This window comes from Paramormyrops kingsleyae, chromosome 1 (genome assembly GCF_048594095.1).
Source record: "Paramormyrops kingsleyae isolate MSU_618 chromosome 1, PKINGS_0.4, whole genome shotgun sequence".
In the NCBI taxonomy this organism is placed as follows: Eukaryota; Metazoa; Chordata; class Actinopteri; order Osteoglossiformes; family Mormyridae; genus Paramormyrops; species Paramormyrops kingsleyae.
In genome coordinates, this window is record NC_132797.1 from 6,868,555 (window position 1) to 6,883,846 (window position 15,292).

Below are 15,292 nucleotides of genomic sequence, written 5' to 3' on the forward strand. Positions count from 1 at the left end.
ACCAGCCCAATCCCCGGACCTTAATCCAATAGAAAACTTGTGGGGTGACATCAAAAATGCTGTTTCTGAGGCAAATCCAAGAAATGTAGTCCAATCATCCTGGGCTGGAATACCTGTTCACAGGTGCCAGAAGTTGGTCGACTCCATACAACACAGATGTGCAGCATTTCTCAGAAACAGTGGTTATCCAATGAAATATTAGTTCAATGATTCAAAGGAAAGCGAAATCTTAAAACATTTTTCAATTCATACAGTGAATCTTTGAGTTTGTAAAGAAGAATGTGGACATTTTTTGAACAGCCTGATATTCCCGTTCCTTCACTTTCTGTAAAGGAGTAACACAAATGTGATGAATTTCTCTACTTCTTTTGATTTGGAATAGAATTTGTAGTGTTCCCAATGCATTTGCATGTATGGAAATAAAAACTATTATAAGGATTTTTAGCTTTATTCACTTTTTTTTGACACACTGCTATTATTCTGAACACAACTGTATAAAGTGAAGCGATTGCATTGTTGGTGCCCAGCTCTCGCTCGCGAATAGCTGCCCTGTGTTGGGGTAAGACAGCGTGCCTTTGTTGATGCAGATGGCTGCTAACTGCTGATGCGGTATAAGTAGAGCGGTAGCTCCGCGCTGTGGCCCGCGAGCACCCTGCACTGGTCTCTCCTACCCCTTCGGGTGCCCAGGGGTGGGCTGGCCACAGAGCCAGAGCAGCTCTCTCTCGATCCCGCATCGCCCCGAAGCCGGATTCTCTTCCTATGTTAGCGTTAGCGATGCTCCTTTAGCTCTTGGAGGCTCCCCGATGGCCTGGAGAGGACACCACATGGGTTATAGTCCCAGTCGCTCAAGGGTGGTTGACAATTCTGACCTGTGAACTCATGCAGGCCGGCTGGCCACGCTGCCTTGGTTGGGAACAAGTGTGTGGCTCAGAAGGACTCTATGACTGCAACGGGATGGTTGCTGGTTCAAATCCTGAGATGAGCAGAGTAATGCTGCTGTTGGACCTTTGAATAACAGGGGTGCCGCACACTGGCTGACTCTGCAAGCTGCCTTCGCTCTTGTCTATGTGTCTCTCAAAGGAGAGCAAGATGGGATATGTAAAAAGACTCATTCCAGTGTACATCTACCCATACTTGTAGAAATGATAAATAAAAGAATCACTTCATTCCTGCAGGAACCAAGCTCTGTCTGGCACGATGGGAATCGGTTCATTGAATGTCAGATGTCTTCATTGTGGGAGCATGCATGCACATCAGCTGTTTTTGTTTATGACAGTTTATTACAGGGTGGGTCTGAGGATGGGTTAGCAGAGAACTTGATGATCTCTTGGCGTTGTACAAACATGACGCTGCACGTTTGCAGATTCCCAGGACATTGTTTAGATTTCAGGTCCCGGGACAAGACCACACAACCATCTCGGCCTTCTGCCTGCACTTTGCGTTTGTGATAGGGGCCGGGCTAACAGAAAGAGAGTAGGGGTGTGTCCAGGAACAGGCCCTGCTCGGTTGTCTGTGAGACTGGACTGAGCTTCTTATGAAAGCACCATTATTTGGACATATATATACATATGAATATAGTAGAAACGTTTAAGCAGGGGTGGGCAATCTTATCCGCAAAGGGCCGGTGCGTATGCAGGTTTTTGGGGTAACCTTTCGGTCAGGTGTGAGAACTCCTCAGCCAATCAGTCCTCTAATTAGTGACCTAATTAGGGGGTTGCAGTGAAAAGCTGCATACACACTGGCCCACCCCTGATCTAAAGCAACACACTATTAAACTAAATCTTGGTCTGGATTTGTACTCTGGACCTGAAATCTCCACCACTGGAAAGCAGGGTCAGACAGTCCCTGGATCAGTTGCGGGTTCAGGGTCTTGTTTAAGTGAAATCATTGGGCTGAACCTGGGATGTGAACTGCTGCCTTTCTGGTCACAGGCACAGTGGCTGATGCCACTGAGCCACACACCATCCCAACACAACCTGTTTATGATCTGGATGTTCAGCTGACACTTAGAATTTATGCAATTCTGATAAAACTGTGCTTCATTTCCCATAGACTGAGCTGCTAGATTTCAAAACAGAAACTCATGTGGGTTCTACTGGTTGAATCCAGAGTTCATGATGAGGCATTAAATCCTTCAGTTGGTATTTATTTCCGAAGGTATCATGATTACTTACCTGGGGGAATGTTTGAGTGGCACCTACAGGTCTCACGTGTGACTGGATGCGGACATGCTGATGAGGAAGCTGTCAGACTTAATTCCGGAGCTTGAAAGCAAAATGCTCCCCTCCACCCAACAGTGTCAGTTTGCCGTGTAAAACCAGGCTGTTATTCATGTTTTCAGATTTCCCCCCTCCCACAGTCATTATAATACATTCGGTTTCAGTGAATTATGAATTATTAAAGTCGTTTCGAGGTGATATCTGCGTAACGATGGAGCGGAATTGAAATCTGTCCAAGGGATGAGGGAGTTTTATTTCACGGCCTTTGTATTCGGGCCGGATTTGCAGAAAGGGAGCAGCTTCAGCACGCGGTGGCTACGCTCGATTAGCAAACTAGCGCTGTAGAGATTATGCCGCATGTTTTAGGGGGATTTTCCACGTCGGACCGCTGATGGACTCATGGGCTGGAGCTCGCTCTGTGTCCGTCGGACTGCGGGTCTCCGTGACGGCGTGCCGATGGTGTTTGTTATGATTTGAAATGGGCTGTGGGTGGTTTCAGTGCCGCCTGGCAAGACGCCCGCCCGGGATCACTCCACATCTGGATGTCTTTAAAAAGCATGCTGTTACGACCTGAACTTTGAGGATTCTGAATCGGGAACCTACACTCCAAACAGAGAGTCATCCCTCCTTTTTCACACTCCTTCAATGCCGGGATGTTCTAAGGTGGAAATTGTGAGCTGGGTGTCTCCCCTGAAATTACGTTTTTTGATGCCCTGCTTTCAGTAGGGGTGTTTGCAGAGAATGCTTGGGAAGGGGGGTGGGGTGGGGTGGGGGCAGGAATGTCTCATTATCCTCCACCCTTTCATTGCGTGTCTCCTGTCTGACCCGTCAAATGTTTGCATCAAGCTTAAAATCCTTTTCTTGGCGAATTAACCCCCCCTATTCACCAGTAATAGGATTTTAAATAGGTCCATCAGTAGGGAGGATTCAATAATTAATATCCATTGGATGTTGCCATTTACTTTTTAGTTTCAGATGCCCCACAGCGATGATCTATTCATGGGTTAATTTACTTGCTGCCAGCCCCTTTGCTTGGCATATGTGTGTCAGTTTGGGTTATTATGGAAAAAGACCCAACGCTGGTGTCTGAGGACCCCGGGCACGCAGACACAGGATTCCCACGCTGGTGCTCGGTCATCCATCCGTAAAACAGTATCCAGTGTTAACTACCCATGATGCTCTGCACCAAGCATGAGCCCCAGTCTTTAAACAGGGCCGATTTATGTGTTTGCGGTTTTGCTTTTTTATTTTTTTAACATCTTACCATTCCTAACTTGACATTCTGTCAGACCACAGATAAACAGATTAGTCTCGTCTCTAGTCTTGACCAGTAAATTTATCATCGCACGGTCATTTTTAATCGTCTTTGACTCATTATATCTGTCGTTCCTTTATAAATGTCGAAGGCACATTTAGAAATATACATCAAGTATAAGTGCATAATTTGCTAATGATTTAGAGCTCGCGAGGCTCTTACTCACTGCTAATGATCTGCCTAACGACCACGAGCGCGACCACAGCCCCGAAAAGCGATCTCCGTGACGACGGACCGTCCTCTAACGGTGCTTCAGCGGTTGTCCTTCAGCGGTTGTCCTTCAGCGGTTGTCCTTCAGCGGTTGTCCTTCAGCGGTTGTCCTTCAGAGGACCTCACCAAAACTGCCCCGCTGCCTATACACATGCCGCCACTTTTATCCCTGATATCATGGAGAGCCGTGTCTATCCAGGTCGGTCAGAAGATCTTTCACCACCCTCAAGCTCTCTTCAGTCAGATCTCACTGCAGACAAAGAATATCAGAGCCCGACCACATCTGGGTTTGATTAAACACCCTCACCAGCCTCGGCCTTACTCTGTCCATCCTGTCTCCTTTTCACAAAGAAGAAAAAAACTTTTTTTTTTTCTTTTTGCAATCCGTGGCTGATCAAGTGGCACAGCTGCACATGTATCCGGAACTTTCTTTCTGTCTAAGTGGCACGGGTCGTCTAAGCAAGCGTGTTAACGGTCATTAGTAACGGTCAGGCGGTTTTTGGACGGGGCAGGGGAACACATAATAGAGCGTGGTGCTTAATTCAGGGCTTGGACCGGCTGGTGTAGAGGCGCTGGCTCGTGTATGCTGTATACAATCGGTGTGCTCATAAAGCAGAGCATGCTGGGTAATTGCCGAAAGGGCTTCTGAGCATTACCAGGTCGAACGTTATGTCACTGGCTCCCGGGGCCCGTTTTACCAGCACGGGATGGATCCGGGTGAAAGGATGGATGTTTTTTTTTTTGCCTCTTAATCTGCACGCCAGATGGCTGAGCGTCATGTTTGCTGTTCGAGTCGCTCCACGTGACCTGACGGGTGATGAAGAGCGGCCGACGGCTGGTGTCCCCGTGGTCACATGGCCCCGCAACGTGGGGAAGCTGCATGTTCAAACCACCGACCCGATTAAGGCGCTGACGTTTTGGGACCGCTCTCCCCAGGGGTGATACTTTATGCTTCAGTCTCATAAACACAAGATCCACCCCCCCCCCCCCTTCTCCCAGCTGTCCCCACCCCCCACCCTGGGGCTGGGGAGATAGAAAGAGGGGCGGCAGACTGTGTCGCTCAACAGCACAGGAGGGGGAAGAGAATGCAGGCGGAGACCAGCCGCCCGAAATGGGCCGTCCCATGATTCATAGCACTGACGCTCAGAGAGGGAGGGAGCGGTGGAGGTTTGGTGGGGGGGGGGGCATGTAGTCGGCATACCGCTGTTTGGCCGGCACTCAGAGCGCAGCGGTGAGGAGCAGAGAGGAGCTGTTGGGCTGGGACAGCGCACACGCACAAGCAGGCGGGCGGAGACAGGGGCACAGCGCGCACACGCAGACCCGGACAGGCAGAGGGCGCCACGCCATGGTGGTGCAGGCGGCCGTTACACCGGGTCGCAGCCGCAGGCTGCTGCTCAAGCTGCCGGGAGGGACGCTCCGGAGAAGCAGCGGCGAGCGGGTAAGACGCCTCGTCCTCCATCCAACCCCCCCGCCGTCTATCTGCGCCGCTGTCAGAGCACCTACATTTAAACAGGGGGGGGTTTGCTTCCCTGTAATCCCTAAATTAGAGGGCAAAGCTTTTAATCTGGGGCAGAGGGATCTCGCAGACGCCTGTGACACCCCCGGCCGGTCGTCATTTAAGTTTCGTTTGTAGTTACCGCTGCTCCCCCCCCCCCCACCACCTGTCTCACGGGACGGGTACGAGAGGCAAGACGGGCAGATGTGACGCACGGCGTGGTGGTGTCCCGGCACGGGTCCGACGCCAAGCGGTGTTGCCGTGATGACCCGCCCCCTGCCAGGAAACAGCTGCGTGGGTGTAGTTTTTAAAGGGCTGTCGGGCATCAAGAACAGGGCAGGGAAGTCTGGCCTGGGGGGACGTGCTGTGACTTGCAGGCAGAAGTTAGCAGCTACTGCGTATGGCGTCGTTCGTACGGGGGACCGGGACACCATCAGAGATTCTGGCAGATCCACATGTGATGATATGCAAAACCGCCCAAATTTATGTGGTGGTTTGTTTGGTCAGTGAATTCCTATGGAATCTCCGGCCAAAATATGACAGTTACTGCGTAGCTCAGATTCGTGGCGCAGGGTAAACACTCCTGTTCTCACTGGAAGCGAGATGTCGGTGCAGTATGACGGCAGATTAATTAAGCAGTGTGCATATTTGATCAGGAGCTTCTCTCTTCCCTATGTCTGGCTTCCATGTTCGATATTTAACAGGGCAGCCTATAAAATGACACTTGCGTGGTCCCCATCACACTTTCGTTGTCTTTGTGCACCGAAAGCCACCGCCACGTTAATTGAGATGAGTGTGAATCAGTGGTGAGCGTCTGTTAGCTGCTGCTTTTCTGTAGCCCTGCAAATTCAACTTTCTCTTAATGGTTTTGGGGTCTAATCAGCTTAACCTGCAGCTCAGCCAGTCAGCACTGATGCACACAGAGGAAGGTCCGGTCACAGTCACGTCTGTGGTGGATTAACCGAATCGAGAAGCTCAATTTTATCCCCTGTGGGTACGGGGGGGCTGAGGAGGGGGGGAATTAAAAGGAAGTTTGTGCCTCTCCTTCCAGTCGGATCTCGTTGCCAGAGAGGGACACGCATTATGTTGCGTTACTCATGTCTGGCTGGGGGCAAACATGACTGGAGCCCACCTCAAACTGGTACTGGTCTATCTAAACCTGGGCAGGTCTTGAATTAATGGCCTCTGCGTGGCAACAGGGCATGCGAGCGTCCTCTCGTTTAGGCGGGAGCTGTCTGGGGACCAGACGGGGTCGATATGTGACTTGTGTGGGTTGGGGGGGGGGCACCCCAGCTGGGTCCTGCAGGGTCACCTGCCACACGGGTTCTGCGTCTCTGCTGTCCTTTGGGAGCATAGTTGTCTGTGAAGTGTTTGTGAATTTCCATATTTACGACCCGCTGTTCGGCTCTCACCTGGCTGAACTCTCCGCTTATTATTCAGATCAGAACTGCGGGTCGAGACCATCGTAGGAACATAGAGGGACAAAGTGGCAGGCGATGAAGTCCCTTGGGTCTATGGGCATTCAGGGATGTGTGTGTGGGGGGGGGGGGGCACCTTGCTCTGATGTAAGTTACGGTCCACGGGCTGAGGAAATAAACACAGACACTCCTCACAAGCAATCGCTCACATTCAATTTCACACACCAGTAAATCTGAATGCTAGGTAAAAGCGACTGATTTATGGGGGCCGGAGTGAGACTCCGTAACGCTTGTGTCTGTCTGTGTCTCCCCAGATGTAGTCGCAGTCTTCTTGGCGTGAGGGTGGGGTGGCGTTGGGGGAGGGCACTGTACGATCAGGGTTTCTTTGGTCTGCCTTTGATGCCGTTCTCAGTTTGCCGTGGTTTTGTATGTCTCTCTGACATCATTCTCAGTGATTCGGGGGAAATTTAGTATCAGAACTCCTGGTCTTACAGCTCTGCTCTTCCATCCATCCATCTGTTCATCCATCCAGCCATTAATATACTCAGTACAGGGTCGTGGTGGATGCACTTTCACATTATTCTGATTTCGTTCTTCCGCACAAGTTTCTTGCATAATTTTACTTTATTGGCTTTCAAATGTTGATTCTGACATTTGTTCTTTTCTTTTCTGGGGAGACTTAAGCCTCAGCCTTCAGGACACACACATGTTTATTAATCCAAAGGAGATGCATTCAGTATATCCAGTCTAACTGCTGACCCAGTTCATACTGCAATATATTCTTCTATTCAGCTGTACACACAGCTGTCATCAGGCAGACCCCTTTCCCCCGCAATTCACAACCACAATATGGGTTTGGCAGTGTCATACTTGTGAAATGCTACTGAGAGTATTAGATTGAGTTAAGACTGCACTATGTCACTGCATGTGTCTACATGTGCACATATATGTCTGCCAACTTGATCGTGCAGACTTGCCATGGTAAGAGCTAAGAGAGTGGAAATACTACCCTGCAGACAATGGTTCTGGTTCCTCTGGAGTCAGAGCATGAAGCCTGAAGATGAGGGTCACCTTTGGTCTTGGGGAACACGTGTGATGTCATCACAGAAGACGATTCATTCAAAACAAATGCATTTAATTGGAGTACTAGAGCCTCGTCCCAGAACAGACCACCAATCCTGTGCATTATAGATGTTCTATTGACCTGAAGATTAATGACCGCATCTTCTGTTTGACCTAATCATCTCCTACACTAATTAAGCAATGTCTATTAGGTGAATTAAACTTTTTTTAAAATGTTTTTGCCACAAATGACTTTAGGACCGTGAATAGTGGGATAAACCAACTCTGCTGGGAGGTATTACCAAAGCTGAACTATTCGTGAATCAATGAGGACAGAAAGGCTTCACGTTCTGGATTCGTCACCATTTCTGCTGCCCCTGTTACTAAACTTAACCCACGATTCCCTGAACAAAAAAAATAAGTCCTTTAGCATCAAAAGGGTGAAGAGTCGGGAATGATCATTTTATTTTAAGAAAAACTCAGTCACAGTTTCCCAGGAAACATAGAGAGGTTACCAGAATCCCTACTGAGCAAAAATTGAAGCAAGTTGCCTGCAAAATTTTTAATTAGCCAGTTCTTGCATGGAAACAGACGATATATGCAAAGTGCCCGCAGCACTACTGCGCGCTAAGTAACATCATCTGTCGGCAAAGCACCAGCACTAATTGAGCCTTTGACTAAAGGCCTGGACAAGCCTGAGAACCTGCAAGCCAGCGCTCTCCATGAAACCATAACTGTTCTCCTTCAAACATTTTCGCCTTCTTCTTCTTCAAAAGACTCCTCGGTGCTTTCAACATTTGGTTTGGGTGTTTGAGACGTTTGTGGCGTGCCGAGTTTCGTTTTCCTTTTTGTCTGGAGCTGCTTTTTTGCCTTTCACAAGCTGTTTATCTCCTGCGACTGATTCTCGTCATCCAAACTCTGAAAGCTGAGGCCGAGGGCATCATGCAGTTTGGTGACTGGCCACCGGTGAGCAGAGTCGTAACCTTGTGACCTCTCAGTCACGTGCCGTGCCCCGGATGCTGGATGGTTACTGAAAAATGCTTGACCTGGACTGTTGAGCATGGAAGATCTCCCCATGTTCTAGAGCTCCTCTACTATACTGTCTTTCTAACACTAGCAATAAGGGGTTAATTTCCTGGCACCGTGACCCTGTACTGGAGAAATGGATGGATGGATGGATAGTTGGTTAGATAGATAGATGGATTGATGGATGGCCTACAATTTCCTTAACCCATTTCACACTTTAGCATTTAGTTATGGAGTTATGGGGGTCAGTGATGGTTTGTGGACTCCCCTTGTGGAGAAAGCATACCACGACCACAACACCGCAATACTAAAGCTCATTTTACCCCAAAATGACCATTTATGGAAATGCCTGGCTGTGGGAGGAATCTGATAAATGTCTACAGCCCCCATCTCATGGAGGACCTCCGGGGGCTTCAGATCTCTTGCGACTGGAACTTCTCTGAACCTTCAAAGTTTTAATCTGATTCACTGCCCCCTCCCCAAAAGCGAAACAGTGGACTAGAGGGGGCATGGTGAGGGTCACCCAGCACTGGTCGGGGGGGGGGAGGAGTTCCACATTCCCCGAAACAGGAAATGGAGAGCTTTTGTGTCAGCGCCTGTAGGGGCCGAACCAGCCCCCCCGTCTGTGAACGCGAGTCTGATCAATGGGGCCCAAAACATGTTTGTGTCACACGCTTGTATCCGCTACTGCCCTTGATTCCCGATCCTCTGATTGGAATCTTTTATCTTTTATCCTGAAATCCTCATCAATATGTATCTTCTGAGAACTCCAAGCATTTAATTAGCCTATATATGAACTAGGTCAGTGTAAAACAGGGGGGGGGACTTCAAACGTTGGTGCCTGACTGGCATCAGACTGTTTTCCTAATGCTGCGATGGTGGGGGGGGGGGGGGTTGTTTGCCGTCCTCTCCAGGGCCGGTTAAGTAGAGTAGCGCTATTAATTCATATCGATCCCTACTCCCCATACCTGGCATTTAAAGGCCTTGACGGACCGTGATTGATCACCCCCCCCCCCCAACCGCGAGGAAATAATCTGAGACGGCGTGAGCTTCGTTTGCAGTCCACGCTCTCTGTTTCCGCAGATGTGATTCGGCCGATTTCATCCATAATTCAGTAATTGCCTCTTTCGCCGTTTCACGCCATGCGGCATCTCTCCATCCATCCATCGCTCACTCGCGTCGATGCGTGACCTAACTTGCCGCAGGACAACGGTCATGGTAAATCCCATTTACTCTAGGCGCCTGGTGTGCTGACATCTAAGCAACTAACGGAGGCAATGAAGGGAGGATGTGTGAATGCCACGCTCACAGAGCGGGCAGGAGATGGGAATCGAACCCACAACCCTCTGAGTATCAGGCCACCCACTGAGCCATGGGGCCAACAGGGGCCATTCTGGTACTTTTTTAAAGTGAGGGGCATAAGAGGGACCATAATTCTTACAGAGGGGTCAACCCTATCATTACATATGTTTTGAGTTGCTGAGTGACGGGAAATGGCACTCCAGGAGCCAATCAGCTTTCAGAGAAGAAAGTCCAAGGGAGAGGGGCTGAAATGTGGCTCCATGTGACACTCATGCTGATTGGCTGAGCCTGGTCCTTACAGCCCAGCGCTGAAATAAGACGGAAGGTGGCAGGGTCCCGCCAGCCAAGCCTTGAAGGACCCCTGGCAGCTGCCCCCCGCAGCCGTAAACCACACACCCCGTGAAATTAAACGACAGGCCGCAATTCTGACCACGCACCCGCATATAAATTACACGCCCCTAAATTATAACGTTACATAAATGCACACGCGTGTGCACGCTCGCGTCGCCATCTGCGCTGGGTGCCCACCTTGCCCTTTGGTTTCACACAATAAATCCACAGAATAGCTAGAGGGTGTGGAAATTAACAACGACCTGTGTGTCCTGGCAATTTTAGCTGAAACATGCAGGTGAGATTGTAGGAAGAAAAAATGGGGGGCATTTGTTGTGAGGTCATACCCACAGTGTCGGCCTTTTTGGGTTTCTATATCTCTGCAAGGACATTTTCTCCGAAATGTGTTCCTCACAAGGACAGAAAAACGCAATGGGAACATGAAATTGACTTTCGCCATTGCTTTCGGGCTGATCTGAGCAACAAGGTGTGTAAAATAAGTTGGCTCTGTTGTCCTGAGCTGGCGGTAACATGAGAGTTTTCACCCCAGGCCAGACGGTTTTGTGAGCTTTCCCATGAGTCTTCTGGACCCAGTGCACACGGAGACCCACAAACATCTGCTAAATCTAAATATTTGCCGGCTCTCCATTTAACGCTTCAACAAATACGACTCTCCCTTGCCCTGAATCAGAGCTGGAGAGAGAGAAGGAGAGAGAAGGACGATGACGAGAAAGATAGGCCAAGTGTGTAAATGCTTCTCATTCCGCCGGTCCCCGTTTTCTCGTGAGAGACTGGGCGGCCGCAACTGGGCTGCTCCATGTTACCATTTTGGGCTCGTCAGAAGCTCGTCTGCTTTCCCTCGACTTTAAATTTACAGTCATCGCAAAAGACCTTCCGTTTGGACGGTTAGCAGAAGCAAAAATGACAAACGATCAAACAGAACCCGATCCACGCTATACAGACCTAAAGCGTGCTGTGAAGTCTGTCATGCAGCACCCTCAGGGAGATTCTATCACCCCATGAAAGAGATCGGTGGTTAAACGGTTGCATATGCGTCCTGCTTATCCAAAGCAACATCGATATAGAATGGGCTGGTATGTTTAAGTCATTAAAAGTTACTTCTACATCAATACCTGTCCTGTCTTCATCTCAGTGTTGATTTTTAAAGTTTATGACCATAGTTACAAGTTCATTTGCGCAAAACTGCAACCAACTGCAACATTCGAAGGGTGAGACTTCGGTTCATCTTTTGATTAAGCTGACGACGATGTTGTGACATGTCAGTCTATTCAGCCTTGGGAATAAACATGGACTCTGTCACCGTTCCCACCACAATTACTGAAATTATCGGCTGGCACAAGAACAAGTTACTCTAGTTAATCGAGTCGGTTGTACAGGCGTTTGGCGAACGCCAAACTGGGAAACGGTAGCAGGTTTAGGATGCTGATCAGCAGGCCGTGTTGAAGCACACAAACTCATACATCCATTCGCAAAGAAAAACATACAAACTCATACATTCGTATATATAAAAACACTCAGTCATATATCCATATACAGGTAGCTTTCTACTTAAAGTAAATCTGGGCTTGCGGAAAAAATATTCTAGATACATAGAGTTTACCAAAGTACTAATGCCAAAATGGCAACATAGACCTGAAAATAAATGTCCCCTTTTTCTTGTATTTCATTTAATATATGCTCCTTAGAACACTGGCATTCTGTCCGTGATGGACTTCCAGAGACAAGTGGTTAAAGAAAATGGGTGAATCTGTACATCACATGATGTGAAGATGGCTGATTAACAGGCTGGGGCAGGATGGTTACCGGTACAGCAACGGGGCACAACCTTTAGTGCGTCGTCACGTCAAGATGTAAACAGACATACAAACCTCAGTTGTGTTTGACAATGGAAATGGGACTCAAACAAAGAATGTCTGGCGTGGCAGAGGGAGGTGTCATTCCTGCGATAAGCGCCACATCAGTCCACATCTCGGTGCATTTCCCAGAGCTCCCCCCCCGCCCCCCCCCGCCCATGCTAGGGGTTAAATAGGGGTGAAAGCGAGCAGCAGATTGTCCTGGGAACGCTGGCACCAGTGCTCTTTTAAAAACAGCCCACTGGACGCCGTCCCAGAAGACGGAGGGGAAAACTTGTATACCCTCTCAAGACGCCAAGTCCTCTCCTCCGCTGCGCTTTTGAAAGCCTATAGGGGGACCTGCTATCACGTAGCTCGGTCGCCGGATCGTCTTCCAGGAGAGGAAGTCACCTTGCCGCAAAGCCCAGGGGAGCTGCGCACTGGGCCTCGCCGGGCTCAACCCGGGTGCAGACAAACGGAGAGGCTGTAAAATCCCACTGCGGCTCTGCAGGATTCCACATCGCGCCCGGTCGGGTTTAATGCCTAGCGTCTTCCGTACTGCCAAACCCGAAGGGGACCACTGCAATGGAGGAGTCTTTCTGGATAGGCCATGGTGGACAGGGGTGATATGGGATGTCGGTACAGCTACTACCTTCCTGTGCCCACCTGGGCATGACTCCTACCAGCCTTCCCTTGGAGATAACGACAAAAAAACCGGAAACGGGGCAAAACGAAGAATTACATCACCCAGGGCTGTGAAATCTACCTGGTACCCGGAAATCGACCCAGTCAGGCTGCAATGGAGGCAACCCTGTTTGGCTTGGAGGACGTGTTCCTGGGCGGGCAGGGAATCCTGTGGAACATCACCACGGCGGCTCTGAGGAGGTGGAGGATCCTGCACCTGCGGACTCTGCTCACGCTTAGAGCCAGACGCGTACCGAGGGCGGTGTACCAGGTACGAATTAGACTGCCGTCCCTGGTGGCAGGTTCCAGAAGATGGAGGGAAGTGTTTAGTCTGCTTTGAGCGTTGGGTTATGAGATTTCCGTGTTTACGTGTGTGTCCGTGTTTTTCAGTGTGGGTTTTGCTGTCTTTTAGCGTTTCTGTCTGGTACTTGGCCCTCGCTTCCTCTTAGGACGTCCCCTGATTTAAAAGAGAGTGCTGGGGGAAAAAAAAAAACGTAAAACTTTAAATGCAGGGAATCGCTGCGTGTTTCCCCTTTACCTCATGTTGCTATGGTGGATTCAAAGGGCCATTTACAGGAAAAGTAAAATGCCCTGAAAGGACTGCAGCTGCAATAGGCTTCCTGGGCACTGAAACATTGAAACAGTCCCCTGAGTTTTATAAAAAGGTTCAGCAAGATGGCAGCTTTTAAACGGCAAAAGAATCCGGCCGTTGTTTGTCCCGGCTTTTCTGCTTTATGCATTAGATTAAACCATTTCAGACTTTTAGGGAGGTTCAGAGTTCACTTCTTATATTCAGAATGAGAGTAAAACATCCAGGGAATCTATGAGCCTTGTTAGTGCATTTTTTCGTTATTAAGATAAGACAAAATGTTATTGATCCCAGGGGAAAATTCTTGAATTACGGAATCAGGGGGGTGTCACCCGTAATAGTGTGCGGATTGGTTTCTTCAGCCTCATACAAGTTCTTCTGTGTTCCATGCGGTTTATTATTGTGACATATTTTTGCAGTGCGCTTTCACATTTTTCAATTATAAACATTAAATATAATTGGATGTCACTGTAATTACGAGGTGTTGTTAACGACTGTGTCACTCTGTCCCGTCTCCGTGGAACACGCTTCAGCTGTTAATCTGTTGTTCCCCAGAGAATGTAGAGCCATAAACCAACAACCCTCCCCCCTCCCAGGCCTTGGTTGTGACAGGAGCTCTTGCCCCAGTAGGGCCGCTGGCAGGGGAGGGGGAGGGGGACGGTGCACATTAATTGCTGTCTGTGGGGGTGTGGCTTCTGACCCGTGACTTCCTAGGGTGGGGTGGATGCGAGATCACAAAGAAGGGCGAGGCTGTGGATTCTGGCCTGTGGGGCTTTCTGGTTGGTTAAAGTCCACAGATGCTGTTCTAGCCTCTGCCAATTTTGTGTCTCCGTTTCCGATTACGACCAATCACCTTACAGTGGCAAAAAGTAGGTTGCCATATTGGATAGGCAAACAAAATAAAACATCCTCTGAGGCAGCTTGTGGGGGATGGGATGGCCGGTGATCCGAACTGCGTACCCCCACGCAGATGCCCCCTTCCCCCCCCCGCTGCAGAGTCCCAGCCTAATCAAGAGAGGAGCAGGCCTGCCTTTCACTCAGCTGGACGAGGACACCCTCAGGTTGTGGGATGTGTTTCACAGCCCGGGCTCCTTTACTAGCCTGTCCAAAACCACTTCCATGCTGGCACAGAACTCACGGCTCTCAGACATCCTGGCCGGCGTTCAGCCGGCGTAGGGAAAAAGCAGTGATCTAGCCAGCTACAGACCCATGTACAGCATGGCTCGGGGTCTCTGCGTGACCCATAAAGGCTCTGTGTGTTCTCCTTCTCCCTTTGTACTGTTAAATTTAATTTCGCTGGCTTTCTTCCCATGGAGGGCAGAATCGGCCCTTTGGGGAAATTGAGGCGGCCGTTTGTGAAGGCCGGCCATGGCGGGTTCCGTGCCCGTTACTGAGAGCTTGGCTGTTTATATAAGCATTCTGCACAGCACGGCTGGTGCACCAACGCGAGAACCTTTCTCGGCAGTGTGCCGCTGACAGAGAGGCTGGGGAGGCGAGGGTCTCGGCGCAGAATGTTTTGATTGGTCTTCACTCAAGTTATTGACAGCCCTAGTGTTCAATCAAGGCTTACGAAATAGGTAGGGGAGCCTCCTTAAAAATGTTACCTGGAAAGTCTCCAGGTTTTTGGACAGTGGGACATGGGCTCTCCCTCCTGAAGCCAGTGACTGGACCCTTGGAATGAGTAAATGCGGGGGGGGGGGTTCTCTGAACATCAGGAGAAGCCCTAGAACCGCAGGGTTCTGGTCAGGATGTGCGTGCGACGCATGTTTTTAATGGGAATGTCAGAATG

General features: G+C 49.6%; 1 protein-coding gene across 10 annotated transcripts in view; it reads left to right on the plus strand.

Annotated features, from left to right (window-relative positions):
- Positions 1–15,292, plus strand: part of frmd4a (FERM domain containing 4A) — a 136,806-nt gene that overhangs the window by 61,021 nt on the left and 60,493 nt on the right. For 2 of the 10 annotated variants that reach the window (XM_023808894.2, XM_072702662.1), the window contains exon 1: positions 4,952–5,182. The exons of 4 other annotated variants lie outside the window; for them this stretch is intronic. In XM_023808894.2, coding sequence (XP_023664662.1) covers positions 5,090–5,182 — 93 coding nt within the window. In that variant the 5' untranslated portion in view covers positions 4,952–5,089. Of the gene's footprint in view, positions 1–4,951; positions 5,183–12,510; positions 13,186–15,292 lie in introns of those variants that run through there. 4 more of the 10 variants (XM_023808902.2, XM_023808891.2, XM_072702635.1 and 1 more) reach the window with 3 other exon arrangements.